Source organism: Pagrus pagrus, assembly GCF_965226575.1.
Source record: "Pagrus pagrus genome assembly, chromosome: 11".
NCBI lineage: Eukaryota > Metazoa > Chordata > Actinopteri > Spariformes > Sparidae > Pagrus > Pagrus pagrus.
In genome coordinates, this window is record NC_140195.1 from 30,305,452 (window position 1) to 30,329,043 (window position 23,592).

At 40.4% G+C, this 23,592-nt stretch overlaps 2 protein-coding genes across 2 annotated transcripts; one reads left to right on the forward strand and one right to left on the reverse strand.

Annotated features, from left to right (window-relative positions):
• The first annotated feature begins 729 nt into the window (after positions 1 to 729).
• On the forward strand, positions 730 to 7,909 carry LOC311264906 (uncharacterized protein). The gene is made up of 7 exons (XM_084366110.1): positions 730 to 836; positions 1,107 to 1,220; positions 1,714 to 1,803; positions 4,033 to 4,067; positions 4,165 to 4,190; positions 7,276 to 7,350; positions 7,437 to 7,909. The coding sequence occupies exons 2-7, from the start codon at positions 1,142 to 1,144 to the stop codon at positions 7,621 to 7,623; spliced, it is 492 nt and encodes a 163-aa protein (XP_084222236.1). The 5' UTR covers positions 730 to 836; positions 1,107 to 1,141; the 3' UTR covers positions 7,624 to 7,909.
• Positions 7,910 to 9,288: 1,379 nt separating this feature from the next.
• Positions 9,289 to 16,023, reverse strand: LOC311265855 (ninjurin-1). Its single transcript, XM_084367914.1, has 4 exons — positions 15,900 to 16,023; positions 14,677 to 14,911; positions 13,308 to 13,443; positions 9,289 to 13,226 (listed from the first exon to the last, which is right to left on the reverse strand). Exons 1-4 carry the CDS (start codon positions 15,954 to 15,956, stop codon positions 13,151 to 13,153), a joined length of 504 nt encoding a protein of 167 aa, XP_084224040.1. The 5' UTR covers positions 15,957 to 16,023; the 3' UTR covers positions 9,289 to 13,150.
• Between the last annotated feature and the right edge of the window lie 7,569 nt (positions 16,024 to 23,592).

A 23,592-nucleotide genomic window follows, 5' to 3' on the forward strand; every position in this document is an offset into this window, starting at 1 on the left:
CCTGACAACAGACACAGAAGTATCTGCTGCCACCTGACAACAGACACAGAAGTATCTGCTGCCACCTGACAACAGATACAGAGTATCTGCTGCCACCTGACAACAGACACAGAAGTACCTGCCGCCACCTGACAACAGATACAGAGTATCTGCTGCCACCTGACAACAGATACAGAGTATCTGCCGCCACCTGACAACAGATACAGAAGTATCTGCCGCCACCTGACAACAGATACAGAGTATCTGCCGCCACCTGACAACAGACACAGAAGTATCTGCTGCTGTACCACCAGACTACAGACCAGCTTTCCCCCCCAGGATGTGAGTCCTGAACTCATCCTCAACACACACCATTAAAAATGTTTTCTTGTGTAGCATAAAGGGAAATACAACTTGCATGTTGTTGCACAGCCTGTGTTGTAAAATGATAATTAAATGAACCTTATACCCTAATGTACAAAGCTAATGTACACAAAGAACATACAGTACAGATATCACACATTAATAAAGACAGAAAAACAGTGTATGTTTACATAAAGATAAAAACACAATCAGACCGGTTTCATAACTACTCAGAATGTAGCTTATTGTTGAAGCAGGGGAGTTAAGAGGTGGATTTAGTTCTAAAGGAGAACTATGGGAGCGAGTTTCTGTTTGCGCATTAAGAACTGTGCATAGATGAAGTTGAACATATATCCATGTGAGCCAGCTGGTAGCAGCTAACAGGAGGTGTGCCAAGTTCCGCCGTCCAGATGTTGCCAGGAGTTACACCCACTCTGCTCCCTATCGTCCCGCCTCAGCCACAGCTCGGCTCCAGCTCTTCACTGTGATTACAGGTGAGTGGAATCACTTGGTTTCAACTTTAATCCAACAAATCTAAAGTTCAAAAAACTGTTTTAATCGCTCGTCTTTATTGATCGCGCGAGACTTAGAAAGGCGCGAGGTCGGTGCCGTCCGGTCCAGCAGGGTTAGAGTTAACGTTAGCGCGATGAAGTTAGCCTGCTCAGCAGCGGCACTGTCGCAACATGGAACAAACATGGCGCTGTGTGTGGACTTGTTCCTGACTCTGACCGCGCTCACAGCTCTGTCTCCTCCCGTCCCCACAGGCTGACGCTGTCTGTCTGTCTGTCCGCCGCTGCACATGTCTCTGACGGACAAAAGTGACGAGGACATCAGCAAGCTGCTTGCTGAGTATGGCATCAAACATGGACCCATAGTTGGTGAGAAAAATGCCCATGAATGATTTGATGAGCACACTGACTTCACCTCTTCATCATGCTGAGACGGTTGAGTTAGTGGAGTGAGGACTGCAGTCATCAGTGAGGTATCTGCATAGAGAGCAGCTGCAGTAAAAATAGATACGATGCCTCCATGAGTCACATCCATCCCATCCGGTTTGAAGGTTCACAAATGACTATGTCTACTTTATAGCTGTGTTTCTGCTCTACTACTTCTTTGCATTTGATACCTTAATGTTCTGAGAGTTCACTACTGTCCTTTATCTGTCTTAATACAACAGAACAGAAGGAGATCATATACAACCACACTGTTTACACAACCCTTTATTTTATCAGTTCATCATTTCAACATTGCACATGATGAAACCCAAATTCCCTCCAACACTTAGATGATGCACACATGTCATACTGTCTATACTTGTGTTCACTGTGGTCAGGACACTGAGGCACTGTTAATGTGCTTGTGTGAACACAGAGTCTACTCGGAAGCTGTACGAGAAGAAGCTGGAAAAGGCCATGGAGAGCGCTCCAGTGAACTCTGATAAGACCTACTACAGAGAGGAAGGTAGGGCGCTCCTGCAGAGGTTGTGTGCTACTTGGTTAATTGTTCATCTGTGGGTCTATCAGTGAACTGCATTACGTTTGTAGGTGATCATTTCAAACCTCAAGCTTTCAGTGATTCACAGGTGGCAACGCTATAAAAGTTTGAACTTGGTGTGTGACTGCAGCGCCTACAGAACTCCCTCCTTCATCTGACAAATAGCCTTTACATCTTTTATATGTGTTACTCTCTAAATTATTTTATAAATCAGAGCCTGTGGTGAAGCCTTCAAAGTGTTTTAAAAAAAAGCCAAAGAAAACCAATTTGTTATCACATCAGGCAATCCTCACAACTGAGAAGCTGCAACTAGTGACTGTTTGGCAGTTTTGCTGTGACTACGAGGAACTTTCAAGTGTTTATGAAACAGTCTCTATGAAAGAGTCCACTGTTGATTATAAATGACCTGTAACAGCAAACAAGACCATCAGTGAACAGACTGCTATTTTACATAGTTATTATTAATGCCTGTGCTTGGGTCCGATCACATATATCACATATAAAATCACATAATTACCTCATCGTGATCCATCCTGCGGTCTCTCTGCCACTCGCATCAAAACAAATGCAAAAGGGGCCGCTAGAAGTTCCTTGTAGTCGCTTTAAAGATATAATTTGTAACATTTCCACATAAAAGTGTCGAGAAACAACTAGACCTTAATAATAATTAATTTTGTTAAGTTGAGTACTTGCAGTATCTCAAATGTCCACAGGTTTATTCGAGGTTACGCAAGGCGTTTCATGTGGTCGCCTGTCGCTATAACTTCCAGGAGAGAGTCCGAGAGTGAGGGAGGGAGCTGGGGAATGAGACTAAACTAACATAACCAACTAACATAACGTAAATGATAAATATCATAACAGAAGATAAATAAATCTTCAGAACATTACCGCGTCTGGGAACATTTCTGCCTGAGTCATGCAGATAGATTTTCATCAGCACTGGTGGTTGTTTAGCAATGAAGACAACAACTCCCATGATGCCACGCTTCTCTTGTCTTTTGTTTTGTTTCGATTGAGAGATCCCTAGTAGCAGAAATTACATACTGTGCGTTTAAACAATAAATCTGTTCAGTTCAAACAACTTTGTTTGTTGCTTAAAGGGTAACACCACCAATTTTCCACAATAAAGTGTGTTTACAGGTGTTGGGAGTACTACTGTATATGTGAAAAGTAGTATGAGGTCTTTCGTGGCTCCAGAGGAAGCTGCATGTAATCTGATAAACTGCCTCCACTGATGTCACTCAGTGACATCACTGACCTGTGGGTATTGTAGGCACCAGGTTTTGAAGAGAAAGAAGAATGTGTGGAATTAAAAATGTGATGTCTCTGGTTCTGCTGTATCAGTTGCTTTCCAACTGTCCAGAATGAGTCCAACAGTGTTATAGGAGTGCAATGTTAGACCAGTAGACTGCTTTTTTTAAAAACAGGCACCCTATTAACCAGCATGCAGCTTGGGTGACATCACTGGAAGCAATTTATCAAAATAACATGCAGCTTCCTCCAGAGCCACAAAAGGCTTTATACTACTGTATTCACATGTGCACTCCCAAACATACTTTAATGTGGAAAACTGGTGGAGATACCCTTTAAGGGGCAATATGAGGTCATTAAGTTTGCTAACATAAATACACCAATGACTATTCACACACACTAAACAACCCTAAAATGGAAAATGTGATAATGTAAAGAAAGGAGGTGAATAGTTAATGGTGAATAACAGTGGTCATTCCATAGCTGAGTAACAAGCATCCAACACCTCGTGTCTGTAAGGTTTTTAATTCCCTTTCAGTTGATCAGTTACAGGAAACATGTTTCAGCTCTGATCTTTTGCTGCCGTCTTCTCTGTCTCCCTTCTTGATGCAGAGTGAAAGACACTCAATAGATTTGGATCATCGATTTGCGGGTCTCAGGCCACTTTGTGTCCATTCTCATAAACAATAATGAAGGCTCTATGCTTAGCTTGCTGCATTTTGCAGAGTGCATACATCTCTGAAAAGAAGATAGCATTCTGTGTTGCTCATATTTTTCAATGTTGAAATCTGCCTGCCTGCTCTGAAGCATCAACTGCCACAAACAGCAGAAGAGCTGCTCTGATGTAACATTGTTGTAAATCATGAAATGAACGTGAATGAAAATGAACACAGTAGAGTCATTAATGTTTGTCAAAGTGTACTAATGTGTTTTATTTCTACACAGAGGAGGAAATTACCTACATCACATACCAGAGCCCGGTGAGTCCGGATCGTCTGCTTATCCCTCAGTGTTTGTGCCAGATACTGCTCTGTGACTGTGAATAATAGCCCTAATTATCCTGCTTCATTTTCACAGGTTAGACAGGAGTCTTATGGGGACATGTGAGTACAGTTATAACACACACACACACACACACACACAGAAAAAATACAAAAAACGCCCTGACTAACCTGTGAGGGGACCTGTATTGACAGACTCAGCTCCCTCTCACTGTTTGTGCTCAGTGTATGAGCCCTGTCGCCTCCAAGTTTAGGTTCAGAAAGTGCAAACAGAGACCCAGGAAACATCTGGTGCTCCTATGCAGGGACACTACCTGGCCAACTGTTCTCTGTCAGTTAGGTTAGTTTACTTCATTTCCCCATATGCATTTGTGGGAAATTTTTTTAATTTATATTTCACTTTAAAGGGTTAGGCTCAAAATAAATAAAGCAGTGCCACAGTGTAAACATATTCTATAACGAGTAAAAGTCCTGCATTTAAAATCGTATCATCAGCAAGAATGGAGAAATAAAGCTGCTGTAATGATATTCTCTCATTGAAGTTAAAGTGTTAAAAAACTTATCACTAGCCCCATTCACACTGCCTTTTCAAGGCTGGAACCTTACGCCGATATTCGGCCTCGCCATCTGTACGAAAATGGAATGGGGGGACAGTTCGTCCTGCCTCTGATCCGCCTCCGGAGGTCGTAGCAGAGCTGCAGCAGAGGCGAGACGACCTCTGTGTGAATGTAAAGCTGGCAGCGTGGGACAGGGGTGTGTCGGTCTGATGGTGTTCACAGTCTGACAACTAAACAGATCCTTCACTCATCAAATAAAGGGGAAATGTCCCACATTAAACCCACAAAGCAACGTTACAGGACCAAACAACAGTGAGGAAAAAAGTATAAAGTAGTAGTATAAATTCAGTATTTTTTTTAAATTCATGGATACATGTTTAGATTGACAGGTGAAACAGATGTTAACCTTATGACGTGACCGTCACGCCTCTTTTGGTTCCACCATGCTGTATGAAAGGACACACTGGAGCGGCTTCATGCCAGCGCTGCTTGATTCAGTGTTAACAAACAACGGCGGCGTAAAGGCGCGGCTTCATTGTGGCCATAATGCAGTCTCTGTGTGAAAAGGGCTACTGTTACAGAGTGTTTGGTCACTTACCCATGTTTCTCCTCCCCCGCTCATGCACTAAAAGAGAACATAAATGTTCTGGTATCCCTGCCCACTTCAGCTAATCCTGTGTGCTCCTGAATGCACAGATAGCATGATCCTCCTGTTTGCTGTTGTCTGATGTTCATGTGGTGACGTAGAGAAAAGGGAGGGGACTGCTTACTGTAAAACCAACAGGAAGATATTTAACCTGAGGCTGCTTTAAAAAAACATTCTGGAAATGCTCCCTGTAGTTCAAAACAAGAAAGAACTAGAATAGCACTCAGTAGAGCACATACCCCTGCCAAGGCCCAAGAGTCCCATTACATTTAGTCCAGTCTAATCTAATGTCATACTGTACAGCCCTGTGTCTCTACATTTTAAACCACTAAAGCTTAACCATCATTTAAGCTCAGCAGATCTGTAACATCCAACCATAGGACAACAACACTCTGCAGATGGAATCCTAAACTCCATTGTGTTGTGAAAGAATGATAGATTTTCATTAGGATCTGCATCAAATTGTACTCACTCATATACACCCAAATACACCTGATTTTTTTTCATCAAGCTCTGTGCATTATTCCTGCGAAATGAATGAAAATGTGAAAAAACATCCTAACAATGCTAAAGAAAGTGAGAAAAAAAAATCCTGGATCAGTCCCTTTATCTGTATCTGCACCAAAAGTTACTGGGGTCTATTCTGGCCCGAGACCCGTCCTCCATCCAAGTTTGGTGGAAATCTGTTCGGTGGCTTTTGTGTAATCCTGCTGACAAACCAACCAACTAACACATGGACAAACAGACAAACGGACAGGGGTGAAAATATAACCTCAAGGCAGGTTGCTGCATTAGAATTATATCAAAACCAAGGGGGATATTCATGAAGGAGTGTAGCCCCTTTTATTGGTCAAATAACATGTGTCCCTATTTACAAAAAGACTCCACAGGTTTTGCGCCAGTAAAATGGAAAAAAGCCGCAGTGCTGAACATTTAGAGATGAGTCTCATGCGACATGTATTTTGAGGCATTTTAGTTTAGAGGTGCAAAATATGTGAGGAGAGAATGAAAATGGCTGCGTGTTATCACTGCAGGCAGACCACAGCAGAGAGGACTGACATGTGGACAAGCAGGTGTAATTATGCTGCAGTGTTTTATCAGACACACAGAGGAGAGAGAATATAGCTGAGAGAGAGAAACACAGATTAAAAGATGGACTGTAAAGTTAAATGTGTTTACAGTAATCTTGTCAAACAAACATGTTTCCAGCCTTCCTCTTGAAGGATGAATCCACAGCTGTTCCAAAATGTCTTCTTTTCAAAACAATGTTCTAAGTTGTACAGGAAAAACATGAGTATTACACTACGTTAATTTCCAGAAATGCACAACATGCTTCAGAACAGCAGAGCATCAGATCCGACTTAGCAGCACTTATAATACCTCACAAACATTAACTAATGTGTTGACTCAGTTTTGGGTTTGAGTTTTGGGCCTATGGCGATAATTTGCAACCGGCATTGTAAACATCTCTGTGCTCTGTGCTAATATGCTAGCAACAGCATGCTGATATGCTCATATTGACAGTGCTGACATGCTGAGGTTCAGCATAATGTTATCCATGTCCACTCTATTCTAGTGTGTTATTTAGTGCGTTTGCTAATTAGTGCTTAAAAAACATATCTCCTGAGGGGAACATGAATGTCTGAACCAAATGAAGAGTCTTTGAGATATTTCTATCTGGACTCAAAAGGTGGTCTGACCAGCTGGCATTACCATGCTGCTAGCATGGATTAAAAAAAACTTAAACTTTAAACCAGTTGATTTGTGGCAGAAACAGGCTGGAAAATCCTACTGCACTTTCTGCAAAATCACCAGAAAAAGAACTAGTGCTGTGCTCAGCTGTCAGATAAATGTAGCTGAATAGAAAGTGCAATGTATATTCAGTATATTCCCAGTGTTTGGAAATAGTTCATCTCATCATTACCTGACAGTGTTGGTTACTGTGTATAACTGCCTTTGACTACACTGCTACATTGAATTTCAGTGTTCCTCCATCCGGGCTGAAGCGAAGAGGCAACGTGGAGCCAGGTGAAGAGGAGGAATCAGACCAAGATACAGAGTGAGTCTTGTAGTATAAACTAGTGGTGTGCTCAAACAATTGAGTTGATCCCCAGGTTTAAACATCATCTCCCTCCTGTGCTTTAGGCCCCCAATCCAGCTCACCAACAGAACAGCCAATCATAGTGCAGTACAGTCCAGGGAGCCCATCAGAAAGTCTGGAGGCTGCATGTGGAAGATGATCCGGCTGCTGCTGTTAGCTGTGTTAGCAGCTGTCCTCTACTACGCCTACTGCCATGTGATTAATGTAGACAATCCTTTCGGGATTCAATGATCTGATTTGTTGTTAGGATGTCAGTTGTTTTTTATTCCTGATTCCATTTAAGGCATTTCTTGTTTATTAATGTTGTTGGCGTTGTGTTGTTGTTTTCTCATTCCAATACACAGTTTGACCACATTCCATAAAGTTTTAAAAGCTGCCAATAGACTAGATTCCTTAGTGTCACCAAATCCTTTGAAATGACCAAACCCAGACAAAGTCCAGTCTGACACACTGTATTCCTCTCTGCCATAAAGATCCATTGTTGTCAAAAAACTATTAAAAACACATCAGTAAGCTACACTGTTGCACTTGGTGACTTGTTCCTGTATTACCTTGAAGACACACACACACACACACACACACACACACACACTGTAGTTAAAACAAAGAGAAGGTCAGTCCTGCTGTTGTTATTTATAGTGTTGCTGATACAGGAGAACGAATGTATTGTTGTTTTGAGCAACACAGTACGTCATCAGCCGGCCTGTGTCTGAGCAACCCAAAATCACGTCAGACTGGTCCACCATGTCACTGTCATGTTTGGCCTCGCCTACTTGTGAAAACCATGCGGTCTGATTCTGTGGGCAAGTTAGCAATAGTCTCACACACAGACCTCCTATCTCTACTGCGCTGTGTCAGCTCTAGGAAAGGCCTGGCGGCACCAGTTAGCATTCTGCTATAGGGGACTTGACTTGTTTGTATTTCTGTAAACCAATCACGAGAATTAGTGTTGACATTAAAATGGCTTAATCCCCACAAAATAAACGGTGACAGAAATGCTAAAAAGCCAGACTGTTTGTTCCTCTATAGCAGAATGATACGTGGCAGTCTCATCTCTCTCCAGCACTGAGAGAGACTAGCTGACTGGTGGATTGGTGGGTCTATTACACGCTTTTGCATGAGACAGTGCTGGCCTGAGACACAATGACAGAGTTAAGTCTGTGCTGTGTATGTGTATGTGTATGTTATATGAGGACTGCTCCCTGGAAAAAATGTACACAAAAAGGAATACAGCACCGGAGAGAAAAAAGTTGCAAAACCTAAGACAGCGTCTTATTTGTTTAAGAGTAAAACAAGGAAAACAAGTTGTTTCAAGTTGAGTTTTAATGCCTAACTGTAAATATTCACCAACAAATGCCAAGTTCTTCTCATTTGAGTAAAAAAACCTACATTTTTGAGCCAGTAAAGATTTCCATCTTCAGTAGGAACCAGTGGACTTGGCCTGAGAGCCACAGGTAGAACAGGGAAGTCAGAAAGTATTGAGACAACACTTGTTTTTTTCAGGTCATAGTTTTGGTCTTTTCGTGGTTATTTGTTGACAGTAAGAAAAATAAAGACATTTCTCTTGAATTTCTCAGCTTTCTCGCATAAAATGTTGCCATAAGTTTTTCAGCTATGCAAAGTTTTGTGTCTTTGATTCATTTTATGCAATTGTTCTCAAATGTGACTTATTTGTGAGATCTACATGAGAATGTCTTGTAGCACAATAGACTTATGAACTGAGGCTGTCTTTCAAAATAAAATCAGGTAAATCAGGTCTTCAGCTCTTTTGACACTGCACTGCAAACTTGGATATGAGAGAATTCCTTAAAAATACAGAAATTGTTAATAGCTAGAGTAAGCGTTAAATATTAACAGATCGAGAGGCGTGTTTCCAAACATATAACACTGTCAAAGTCTCTGCTGACACAAGTTATTCATTTATTTAGTTACAAAACTGTAATTGCACCAATTTCACAAAGAACAGAAACAATGTAAAGCACTGTCATATTTACAAGATAGAAGCTTTCAATAGGTGGGCAAAAAAATGCACTCCATGCAAGGGGTCAGTACACTGCACCGGTGAGGCTTTAATGGTCAATAAGTGGTCAGTTGAATATAACAGCTGTGATCCTGAGTTGAGACTGTGGTCGATGGTCACTGAGACCGGTGATCTGGGTCTCTATCTGGATCCACAAATGCTTCACAGCACTAATGTGATGGCAGATCCTTGAAATCCATTCAGGAATCAAAGGTTGGAATCTTCACCCAACAACTCATAATTTCAACAGACAGCCCATACAGATGTTACAGTGTGACACTGCTGTAAAAATACAGGACAGTTTGTACAGTAATGTACTGTTCTTTGTCAGTACAGTTGAATACTGTAAATGTTGATGCCTTTAAAGAACAAAATATTAACTGCAAGTTACTGTACAATCTGACAGTATCATACAGTGTTTTTCGACTGACTGTTGCTTAAGTCCGCCCATAACTCATCTGTGCACAATGCTGTTGCATCAAGTCCCACCATCTCATTTAGCACACAGTCAACTAAGAGAAATTAAAAAATAGGTGTAAAATCTTAAAGAACAGTGATTTTATTCAATATAGAAGCAAGAATGACAAGAAGAGGAAGAATTGAAGAAGGTTTGGACCCTGCCTCTGACCAGGCAGCAACACCTGCCGCTGTCTTCCTGGCCAACAAGCGCCACACCGGACACCGCCATCCATCCTGCTCCTGTGGCTTTGGTTTACTTAACAGATTAGAGCCAAAAAGTTGATTGAAATGTGCACTAAAATTATAGCTAACAGTTAGTTAAGTGGCTGCCTCCGTTTTGACATCATTTTATTATCCTGTGAGAGAGTACTTTAAAGACTGTCTGTGCCAAGTCATGAACAGCAATAATTAGCAGCAGTATAACTTATGACACTGAATGTAAATAGAGTGAAAAAGGGAAAATATATTGTTCAAAATTTCATCGGGCATGTTGTAGCCAATCCCATTACCTTAAAAATGCCTGGATAGTGCCCTGATATCAATATTTGATACTGTGTCGGGACATTGACTATAATTGTTGTCTGCATCGCTTACTGGTGACAAAGTAACAGTTGGACGTTGGACGATCAGAATTGAAAGCCATGTCATCTGTGAAGGCAACAGACCAAGCTTCATCACAGGGCTTGCTATAGTTTTCGCCACCTACTATGTTTTCAACTTGCAATACCAAGAAGCTGCAAGGACACTGGAGTTTGTTCAAAGGTAAATCCTCTGCTAGTCTTAACATTGTTATCAACCCTCCTTTCTCTCCCTTTTAATGTCAAATTAAAATGTAAAAGAACTTTATTGGCATGACAGTAGATTTGTTTCTGTGGCCAAGGCACTGCAGAACAAAATAAATGAACAAAGAAAACTATACATATTACGTGCTATTATATAGAGTAATACACCAGATAGATATACAGTGCATTATTAGGTCGCTCTCACATCTGCCGTGTTTAACAATAAAGTTAATTTAAATTTGAATCTTATATCAAAAGAGTGAGCTGCATTAGACTGCACTTCTACTATTTTCTCCACAGTATCATCATTAGGTGTCATCAGATTCAGTATGGTTATGGTTTGGTATGATCATTATGGTATTTATTTTACATTCAAAATACTGTTCTGAAATCATTTAAGGATAGCATTTTAATGGGTATTTTGTCTAATGCCTCAAACCAAAGTTGAAATAAAGAGACTTGGATTCTGTCATAATGGCAACGACTGGTCTGTTGTAATCATGTTTAGTGTCTCATAATGATAAATTAGTTTCTCAAATGGGATTGTTCTCATGATTCATGAGAAAACATCTTAGAATTTTTATTTGGTGAATGGGATGGGATTTTGTATTAAGTGCAACAAATCTTCCCTTACCGTACTACATCTAATATCTTATATGCTTTCTCTGTTATTACATTTTGAGGCGCTTCATTGGTATAAACCCCCTAGAGGGAAACAAAGGCCAGCCAAGGGAAGGTGGTGTCCAAGAAGACGGGGAAGCTTGTCCAGAAAAAGGCAGCAACTGTGAATCCCCACGTGGCCAACCTCATGGACTTTGAGTTGGGCAAAGGAATAGCCCTCACTGCAAGCAGTCATTTTAAGGTAACGAGTCTCAGCATTGTGTTCTGTTCAGTATAGTCAGGCAGAATAGTCAGAAGGCAGGGTACATTAAGTAAGGTATGCAATTTGTAAGATTGTTGAGAACATGTTTGACATGATTAATTGTTCCTATGGAGTGTATTTTACAAGAATTTCATTGCTTGAAATTTGTAAGCTACTGAATGTGTTTGATGCAGTGGCCTTAATAAATAACAATAATACATTTATTTTATATAGGTACTCAGAGACACTTTACAGGTTAAAAAGCAGAATAATAAAAACAACACACTGAAAACACAAAAAGAGACAAGTTATACATGCAGTTTTTAAAAAGGTGAGTTTTGGTGAGTGTTTTGAAAGTAGTGAGGTCTGATTTTGAACTGAATCCATTGTGGGACAGGGAGCCAGTGGAGTTTCTGGAGGACGGGGGTGAAGTGGTCAAGGGTGTGGGCGAGCAGCAGAGTTCTGGACGCATTGCAGTTTATTTGAGAGTTTGGATGGTGTGCCATAGAGGATGCTGTTGCAGTAGTCAAGTCTGGAAGTGATGAAGGCGTGGATCAGGTTTTCAGCAGCACAAAAGGAGAGTGATGAGCGGAGACAGGCTATGTTTTAGAGGTGGGAGAAGGCTGTTCTGGTGATTTGATTAATGTGTTGTTGAAAGGAGAAAGATGACTCCAAGGTTAGGACTGTGTAGGGAGGGAGAGAGGGTGGAGTTGTCAATAGTGAGGCAGAAGTTGTTAGTGGTTTTGATGAGGGATTTGGGGCCGATGATGACCATGTCCAATTTGTCGCAGCTCAGTTGGAGGAAGTTAGATTGTATCCAGGATTTTATTTCAGTGAGGCAGTTGGATGTCGTCAGCGTAACAGTGGAAGAGGAGACCAAGACGGCATATGAGGTTGCCAAGGGGAAGCATGTAGAGGATGAAGAGGAGTGGACCAAGCACCGAACCCTTGGGGATGCCTTCGGTCAGAGGAACGGCGGAGGAGGTGCAGTTGTAATGTAATGTTATATGGCCATTTCTTGTCAGTTCAAGAAAAAAGGAAACTGAATTCAGGGTACGTGGACTGGGACATTCAGATTGAGAACCTGCTGAATGAGGAATGGTCTTTTATGGATTGTATTGTACAAAAATATTACTTTAAATTTGTCAGTTAATGAATGTGTTGATACTGCATTGGCTTTAATAAAAGCCTAATTTAAGGCCGTCCAAGTCTTTCTATGCTAGCAATTTTCAGGGTTTTAATTTAGAACTGTAAAATCTTTAAATCATTAGTTTCTAGCAGTGTTGTGCTGTTAAGATCACATTCTACAGTACTTTGATGCATTTTACAGTAATAGACTGTTTATGGAGATTACGGTAGGAACACTAAAATAACAGTATAATGGCAACCAAACAGCTGACGATATTGTACTGTAAAGCGTATATTCTATACAGCACAGTACTGTAATATTTTTTACAGTAATAAGCTGTTGTAGATTACAGCAGGTACACTGTAGAATAACAGTAAACTACAGGAACATGTAGCTGCCAGTAGTTTACTGTAATGGGGACATTTGTCACAGTGTAACCCTTAGATTTCAAGGCTTTGAGGTAACATGTGAACAAGGCACTGTCTTATTTTGGTCCAAAGACTGGTCTAAATGCCACCAGTCATGTTAAGGTCGATAGGCAGGGGGTGGATTTGAGGCTCTGATATTGCCATCACAGGCGACCTGAGAAGAAACAGGAGACAAAGGTCACAGGAGTTGCCAACAGTTACAGAGCGTACTGTATGTGTGCTCTGTATGGCCTACCTGACAGCATGTCCCTCAAATCCAAGTGCTGTGATGAAGATGTTGATGAGGACGGTGAAGAAGACAAAGACTGTTGCTACATTGTTCATCCTGTTCAACTTGGCATGTTTCCTCACATCATTCAGATCATACTTCACTGCTGGCACAGAATCACACAACAGCAAAAACAAAATTAGGAACATAATGTGCTGATGAGCAAAAGAGACAAAAAGACATTAGAATAGGAGGAAGACATGACTGGAACTTTGAAACTTTAAATCAAAAGAGCCAGAGACTTATTATTATTATGGTTACGCTCTATGCATTCACACTACTCAACTCAGCTGGATCAGGGTTAAACTATTAATCCATTAAACTGAGAACAAAAAATATCTGGAGGCAGGCAAACACATCCACTTTTCTGAACTGCTCCAAACTGAAACCAACCTTTAAAACTATAAATAATAAATCAGAAAGTAATATTTGGATGGAATCAACCTTTAAAATGATACATAATGAGTTACAAAGTATTGGGTTGAATAAACCTTCAAAACTACAACAAAAAGAATTAAACTAGGGTTCTGAAACTGCGGTCGTGAAAGTGCAGCCTCCTCTAGTGCAGGAACATAGTATTGGGGGCATATTTCTGGTCTCTTGGGCAGCTGTTGCTCAGAAGGTCAGAAAGAAAGTCACCAATCACAGGGTCGCGGGTTTGATTCCCAGCTCCTCCTGTCTACATGACAAAGTGTCTCAGGCAGACTCTCCATGGTGCCAAATAAGTTCAGTCCATTTATGCGAAGCTCAGCTAACTGGCAACCAGCAAGAAAGCAAATAAGCATATTTTATGAAGTATCACACTATTCATTTCACAATGAACCTGACTAATACTTTTACTCAAAATGAAAGCTTACATTGGGAAAGAAGTGGCTGTAAAATGGTGGGTAATATTATATTTTATCCACCAAATATTATATATTTTATTATTTATTTATTAGATTTTAGTATCACAACCCCTGATAACAGTTGGAAAGTCACATTTAGACACATTTAAATCAATTTATTCCTATTCAAGTTAGTGGAGAGCTTAACTGGAAGTTTGCCAGTTTACTGCACTGTGGGGGTAAAGTGAAGCAGTGTGACAGCTGCTTCTTCCACATTGTAAACATATGGGAAAACATCTTTTTGGCATCATGAAGTTGTCCTTACACAGTTTGGCCACTATGTCAGACTGGCTTCAAAGCTTGGTGCTCTTCCTTGGGGTTTGGGTCATGCCCCACTGAGGAGCTGTCTCAGGACCTTTCGAGATCAAAAATATGTATTTGAAGTGCAAGAAAGATGGAGAAGGAGGACAGATAACAATGGCGAGATGTAAAAAGTCTAAGTCACTTGCCGATGAAGACGAGCAGCAGCCCCACTATGACCTGCAACGTGATGGACAGAGACAGCAGGACAATGAGGGGGATGTAGAAACGGTATCGAGGCCCCACATAGAGAACAGTCTTCATCTGGGACGAGTTGGCCATCAGCAAGGCAACGTCCAGCATACTCTGAGCTGCACTCTTCTTAGTGGCGTAGTGATTCAAGTTGATGGGGCGGTGCACTTTTCCAGAGGGGGATGTCAGTGCCTGTGAGTGTAGACAGGATAGCTTAGGTCTGAGAAAAAGGGACCTTTGGGGTCCTGTTGAAGTACAAATTCACACAGGTGCTATATTATAGCCACTGTTGCACACACATGTTATTCTTTGGTTCCAGGTCACAGGTCTGACTGCTCTCTGCACGTGACACATGCTTTATTCCAATCACAGCCAGGTGTTGTGTATTTTGTTACTATGGACTCTATGTACTCAGTTGTGGCTGTAAGAGAAGAGGGAGTGCCAGAGTGATGACTCACCTGGACTAAAGAGAGAGAGCAAGAGAATCAACATTTCCCAACATGCCCTGACAATTTGTTACATCAACTGAACAATGCATGTGCAGGGAGGCTGACTGTCACTGAGCGGGAGGTGTTTGCAGTGTGGTCGGTTATACTACAGCCTGAGGACAGGTTAACTGTTGTTCTGGGCCGGAAAATCATCCTAGCTTCACCTCCTCCTGCACCACTGAGAGAAAGCTGTTATATTCGTTCAGACTACATCAGAGGCAAAGGCTTTTCTCAGGGCTTTGCCCAATCCTGTAGACAAGACGTCACACCTGGGTGCAACTCTCTCCCAGTCAACAAGCTCTCATTCATCTCTCCGCACAGCTGACAGACTTCGTAAGAATCTAAGAGTTACGTCATTACTGACATTCCCCTAAACAGACACGAGAGCAGTGGTTCCCAACCTGGGAGTCACGACCTTAACAAGGGCTCACAAGGCAAATCTGAGAAGCTGTAAGACTTTCCTCTTCTTCAGACTTTTCTCTACTGAGAAATACACGTCTAAAAGAACAGGGAAACAAACAATGCACCTTTGATTATCTTAGAAGAACGTTGTCAGTTTGATTCTCCTAAATTCTTTCTGTTCAAACAGCCTGGGTTAAAACCTTTTAATGAAATAAGAGTGCAGAACAGAACAGAACAGAACAGAATAGAATAAGAGTCAAGAAAGAGGGCTTGTCAGTCTGTTGGCTTACCTCTATGTCTCCCAGTTTATTCAGAGCTATGCCCTCTCCATTCGGTCTGTGTTCCATGTCCACTGTCCCCTTTTTGATAACTTCACAGCAGCTATCAGGACGCTGTCCTTCTTCGTTGGATGTGTTGAAGATGAGCTGAGATGTAGTCTCAGAGCTCACTGTTGTACTAACCGAAGACAGAGTCGAGTGAGTAGACAGGACCAACCAGTCAGACAACTCCTCCAGTTACCAGGACATTAAGAAAAACCCCTCCCACTATGAATCCAGCATGCTGAGAGGTGTATGTTCATGTTTTAAGGGTTTCAGTTTCTTCCCAGAGTGAATAATGTAAATATCTATAATTCTATTTCCTCCATGTGTGACACTTACAAAAATACTCATTATCATAAAATACTGCTTGACATAATATTTCAATAACAATAAGAATACTGTACATACCTTTGATTTGGAAGCACGCACATCTTTCAGTGCTTATGCCTTTTATAAGGCAACAGATTTGGCCTGTTTCAGTGGACTCACATGTACAGTGGTGGTCAAGAGTTTCCATCCAGAAATATAAAGAACATACTTGTAAAGAACATGTATATCATGGCAGTCTTCAGTTCCAATGATTTCTACAGCTCTCATGTTTCTGTGATGAATGAGTGGAACACAAACTACTTTGTCACAAAAACCTTCATGAAGTTTGGTTCAGTAATGAATTTATTATAGGTCTTCTGCAAATGTGACCAAATCAGACATACACAAGATACTGTAGTATCGTCAATATTTATTTCATGTATTTTTATGATCATTTACATTGTCCAGTAGAGGCCACTGTACTCCATGTTACAAAAAGTTTTACACATCTTCTTTGAATCACTAATTAATTTAAATGCCAGTCCACATTTGTGTAATTTGAACATAAGTGCAACAAACATTCCAAAAAGAAGTCTTTCAGAAAGCTGTACAACATGTGCAAATATTACCTTCAATAGTAAACTTCTGACAAGTACATTGATTTCAAAGGATAGGCCTACATATTACTTGTTTGAAAATGCACTTAGACTATTTTGCTTTTGTTGAAGGCAGAATTATTAAATATTAGTCCAAATTGTAATAATGTCAGCTGTAGAGTGCTCTTGTAACAATTTGTTCTAATGGGGCCAGGAAAACAGGCTATTTACAGTTTTTATAGTGAGAGCAGCCTTTTTACATATTCTGTCGTTTAGGGTTATACTAGACCCCACAGTGCTGCTAGACCCTATTCATACAAGACATGTTGGCATATCAGAAAAGCACAGCACAGGTGTAGCACTAGTATTGAGATGTGCTAGGACTAGTCCCTGATGTTAGGCAAGGAACCTAAAAGAGAAGGAATTACATTACATTAAACATTACATCACTGAATCTTGCTTTGGGGCCAGACCGTGGTGACAACTGTATTGAAGTCTATGAGAGATGCATGGAGAAACACACTAAAACCCAACATATCTGCGTTGTATGACTGCTGATGAAGAAATGACTCCAGAAAATAAAAGAACAAACTTTAAAAGATGAGGTTAATGACTGATGTTTTTATCGATTTCATTTGAGAAAGGCTGCTGTTCTCAGTGGGATTTCAGTCTCATCAGTGTATTAGTGTATTATCCACCCAGTCGATTGTTTAGGGGAAAAAATCTGTAGTTTACCTCCTCTCTGAAGTGTGTTCTTTCATTTTCTGGAGGTGTTTCTTCATCAGAAATCATACAACATAGATATGTTGGGTTTTAGTTCTAAGTGCTGTATCTAGTATCTAGTATCTAGTATATTTGTATGATGTTGAATGGTGAGAGACAAATCATTTTTTGATCCTGTTTTACAAAGTTTACAAAGTAATTCATTATTTGATATTTTAATGGGTAATTATATGTTGAATTTACAAATGAAATATGAATCCATCAATAATTAGTTCAAATTAAAAAGGGATTCACAAAAACAACATTTACCAGACTATAAGTACTTTATTTAAAAATGCATTAATCAATTCAGAAATAAATAATGGAATTTAAAAATCTATTTAAAAATGCAGTTTTAAAAGACATATAAATAACTGGATTCACAAACTAAATTAAGAATACAGATTTTAATCAGGCATTGCAGCCTTTGTTGCTCATCTTTACCAGGGGTGCCAATAAATTGTGGAGGGCCCTGTACATATGAAGAAATGGGAGGGGTTAACTAACCTTCAAAGTCTAGAAGATAGCCAGCCAAGAGGCTAAGGTTTTTGTCCTCCTGAAGCCTCCTGTTGCTGCCGTCCGGACTACAATCTGGTATGAACAGACTTTCCACAGTCCACCTTTAAATCTGAAAAACAAAAATGTGTCTGCAAACTAAATAAATGTTAACATAATGGAAATTGTGTGAACTTCGAAAAGAGCTACATGTACACATGGATCAGTGAGTAGGAATGGGAGAATTCAGCAGTAACACATGAGAAGCTTTGCTACATCATGAATGTACAAACAGCTGTGCCGAAGGCAGCACAGATGTTTATGTGTTCATGATACACCACAGCTTCTCATGTGTTATTGCTTTTATACAACAGGGCTACATTCTTGTTAAAAAAAACCCATCACAATCTTGTTTAACTATTCAATTTGAAATGATATTGATTTTAGTAAACTCTGCCAAGAAAAGCTCGCTGTTATGGAATTTCAAATGTTGACCATATTTCCTGGAGGAACACCAATGATGTCCAATAGGGTTTGGAACTGTAAGTGAAAGTACAGCAGTGCAATGATACTGTACTTCTACAGGTGATTTAACTATTTGTATATCATCACTATATGCAGTTTAGAATGCCTCTCTGCATATCACAAAGTGTGGGCATATACCTGCTGTATAAATATGTTTTTGCTAACACAAAAAACTACCTGGCAACAACACCGTGGTTTCTGAATGCTTCTCTTCAATTGACTTCACACAACGGAGACACTCAGCAGCTTCGAACATGGTGCTGCTCTGCACAAGGAGGTCTTGCGGGGACTCGCTATAAGTCAAAACAACATACTGTAGTTCTCATCATAAGAAAATAATAGACGATTTATACAAATACATAGGCTACAGACTAACATTCAAAGATACACATTCAAAAAATAATACATTAGTTTAAAACCAATGTTGAAAAGACAAGTTTTTAGTCCCAATTTGAAAGTATGACATGATGCATGAAGGAATCTGACAGTCATTTTTTGTTAGGGTTAGCTATTTGTTTTTGTTTTTTACCCCAAACCCTAACCTGTCCCCATCTGTGCCCAACTGGAGCCTTACTTTGCATTAAAAATGACTTTGACCGAATGACACTTAATGACAATAGTCAAGATTCCTTCATGTGTCATGTCATGGTTATGACAGTTTTGTGTCATGTCATGTCAGTCTTATGAACCCCCCTTCAAGTAAAGTGTTACCAACTGTTTGGTTATAATAGCAGAATGAGAACTTAAAGAATCACACTTGTCATTAAAACAAAGTGACACATTTTCCATTTACAAAAATCCAGCTATAACACCTATTCACATATATTTACCAGGAAAAAACAGGGCTGCTTGCACCTTTTATGAACTGATACCTATTACACATTACACAGCTGCCTTATGTGAATGTATCTTCTGAACAGAATCCTTTCTTCTAACGACCTTCCTCCCTCATGAAGAACTTTCCCTATCTCTTCGTCACCAATGTCTTTAACAGTTGCATTGAAAGTAGACTGCCCTAACCGGCTGACAAGGTCCCTTGACAGGAACTGTGGACCAGGTCTTCCATTTACTACTGACACGGCAATCATCTTGCCTGCCATGTAGTACTCATCTTCCCTGACCTCTGCTCCTGTTAAATGCAGAGCAAAATAAAGTGATTGAAACATCATTCAACAGGCACAACATCCCAGAATGAAATGTATTCCGAATGAAATGAAATGTATTACTGCAAAAACAATCCATGCAAATCCTTACATTACCTGAATTGTACACAAGGTATAGCAGCTCTCAGCAGGTCCAGCAAAATGGGACAATGCAGAGACTGTTCATCAGAAGAGTCAGAAACTCTCATGTTGGCCCACCTGTATCAAGTCCTTCTTCAGTTTCAGTTTGACCTATGGAAGATAGATACTTCATATATCCAGGAAGACAAATTGTTGGATGCAACATCCAACCAAAAGGCACAAGATTGACACATAATAGACACAAAATAGGCATAGGAGGCAAATAAATAGGCACAAAATATACAACAAGCTTAAACCTGCGAAACCTGTGAACTTGACCAACATGTCCTTGGTGTCAGAGTATGTGCCACGATTGAATCCTCTGACTGCTCCATCCCAGATGTCTGACTGACAGATGTTCAATCTGCTAACACTCTTGCGGTCAATGTCAAGTGCCAGATTTCCAATGACTTCCGGTGCTGATACACATGACTGCTCCCTATAACACAGAGAAGCAATCAGTGAAGGACCAAGGGCTATGTAAATGATATGAAAGATAGCTAGGCATGTCACCACACAGCACTTCTACTCAGAATATTTACTGTACTCGACATACTGTGGGAAGTCTTGAGTTTCAGCATCAATGGAGTCTTCATCATCCTCAATAACAACAGGCGCATACACATTTGTGTATGCTCTGTAAAATAAACACACACATAGGCTATGTACAGTAAGCACACTTTGTCAAACAGAACACATAAACTTGAACTTGAGGGAAAACTTACCGCTAACATGTAGTGTCCATTGCAACAGCTCTTGATATACTAAACATCATCAGGAGGTACAATCTGAAACACAGGAAAACTGAATCAGTGTAAAATAAACACCTCAACATAGACATTTGTGCAAAATAGCAATGATTTATAAAATAAAATCTTAATTAAGTTCATCCAGAGAAGAAGTAGAAGATCGGATTTATGTTGCAATCATGTATAAAAGTATGTATTTCTTTTTCAGCTATGATCTAAATTTACATACATCAGCAACTGTCCTGTTCTCAGAAAACAAGGCACCAAATCTAATAAAACATCCATGAGTCACTTTAATTCACTCACTTCTCAACTACACTAAAATGCTACCTGTCTTCTCTGTTTAACCGCTCAAACTCCACCCCAATAAATTATTGTATTGTGTAATTCTATACATGCTACTGATACCTCCTCTCAATCAAAATACATTAGAACTCAAAACTGATAACACACACACACACACACACACACACACACACACACACACACACACACACACACACAGGAGAAAATAACATAGACGAAGTGAGGTAGTAGTCACAGCAATTTAACATTATTACTGGAGCTGGTGTATCAACCATCAAAAGGGGGAAGGTTAGGAATATCACATTATACTGTAACTGAGCACATCACGATAGCATTTGAAACATACAGTGATGGATATGAACCCTTTTAGAAGTCAGTTTATCCTAACAAAAATACTTGGTGTACTGTCCGACACGGGTTCTAATGGCTGGAAATAGAAACCCAAACATCACACTAGCACCTAACTTATGCAGATCAAAATCTACACTGAATTACAGCATATGAAAATGGGCTGGTACACTTACTAATGTGACAGCCATGTTAAATTCAGCTGCACTTCTGCTGGTAATGACAATCTCTGGGTCTGAATCCAAGTCTGAGTCCAAGTCTGTGAAGCAGAAGAGCAGACACAAGAAATTCCTGGGTGAATATGCCTGTGTGACTGACTGTTATATCAGAGAACTTTGTTGCTAGATGCTATACTGTGCGTCTTTTTGCACAGTATAGTAGATTAAGAAATATTTCAGTGAAAAGTCATATTTCAAGCAAGTTTCCTACCAAGCAGTGTAAAGTTGGATAAATATTGTAGCACACATAGTTGAAAAATGTCTTGAAATCCGTTTTTTCATTGAAATATTGCTTAAAGGAATTCACTCTAGAACAAAATTCAGTCATTATCGACTCACCCTCATGCTGATGAGAAGTCCGGTGTAGTTTCTTATTCCTCAAAGTGCAGCTGGAGACCTGCGGGGGTACCCTCCGGCAGCAATAATCCATATAAGGAGTGTAAATTGTGCCCGAGATGAAAAGGTCCATAAAACTACACAAAAATGTTGTAATATTCCTCCATACTGCTCGTCCGCTGCAATCCAAGTGTCCTGAAGTGGCGACATCCAGAGTTTACTCAAAACGACGTCATTTAGTACATGTTTCAAGCCTAAACAGTCACTATGCTACATCTGCCTGGAGGCACGCTCAGTGTTCACACGAGTCTCCCTCACAGCCGATTGCACTATGGAAGCAGCGCCACACAAGATCAACGAGAACTCGTGATAGATACACACCGGTATTTACTTCCTGCTGTGATCAACCGAGCGACACACAAACACAAGAGGGATCTGCTGCACTAGTGATTTGAAACTTTGAAACTTACAGCAGGATGTAAATACCGGTGTGTATCTATCACGAGTCTCGTTGATCTTGTCTGCCGCGGCTTCTGTAGTGCAAACCGCTGTGAGGGAGACTCTAAGTCTAACCCTGTTTGACACTGCTTTTCACTGAAGCAATGTCAGGGCTGTGAACTGCACTGTGACTTTTATTTTCTAGTCTTGTCTCTTTAAACCTATTCTATTTGAGCCTACTTTCCTATGTCTTAACTTGTTTTAATGTTTTGTTTCTTGATGTCTTCCTACTTGTTTTTAATGTATTTTAAATAATTAATGTAATTTTTATGCCCCTGTAAAGCGCTTTGAGTTGACTTGTGGCTGAATTCTGTCACACCACGGTGAGGGGGGTCTTGTCCTGGGTTTTTTGTCTCGTGAACTTCCTGTTTTATTTTGAAAAGTAACTCTCCTCTCGTTTCCGGTCACTTGCCCTTCCTCGTGTGCCACCTGTCTGACGTCTCCCCTGATTCCTAATTGTTTCCACCTGTGCTCCCTCACCTGATGCGTCTTATAGTCTGCGTCTCCCTGTGTTCTGTGCCAGAGTGTTGTGTTTGTCACGCACCCCAGTCCTCGTCCACGGCCTTGTCCAAAGCCACGTTTTCCCAAGTTTGTATATCTTGTACTTTTCCTCTTAAATGAGTGACTTTTTGTTTGTAATTATTTTCAGTAAGACTCTAGACAATTTCGTAGCCTTTTGTTTGCCTCCGGTGGAGTGCCTCTTTTGTTTCATTTAGCTTTCATAGTCAGTCAAGAGTGTAGTTTAAGTTTGAAACCTTTTTCCTCTTCCTCCGATTGGGGTGATTTTTTTGTTACTAGTTTTCATAGCCGAGTGTGCCAGTGTAGTTGAGTTATTAGTCCTTTTGTTTGCCTCCTTAGGAGTGATTTTCTGTTTCGTTTTTCCTTTTTCTTTGAGGTTGTTTTGCCTCATGTTTTGTAGAATTGTTTCTTAGCCTACAGAGGTGATTGATGTTTCATAGCCTATTTGTTTGTCACGTCGTTTAAGAGTGTAAGTGAAGAATACAATTTTCACAATAAAAGCCTGCTCTAATTGCTCCAATACTGCTCCTGAGTCCTCCTTCCAAGTCCAGGCCTGACAAATTGTGCTTTACAAATAAACTTGCCATGCCTTACTTTCGCACTTGTCCGTTGTGTGTACTCTGTACACCTGTTTTTCTTTGTTGGTCGGTTTGTCATGTTGATGCAAAAAAGTTTTGGATGGACCTCCACGAAACTTGGATGTAGGAAGGGTCTCAGGT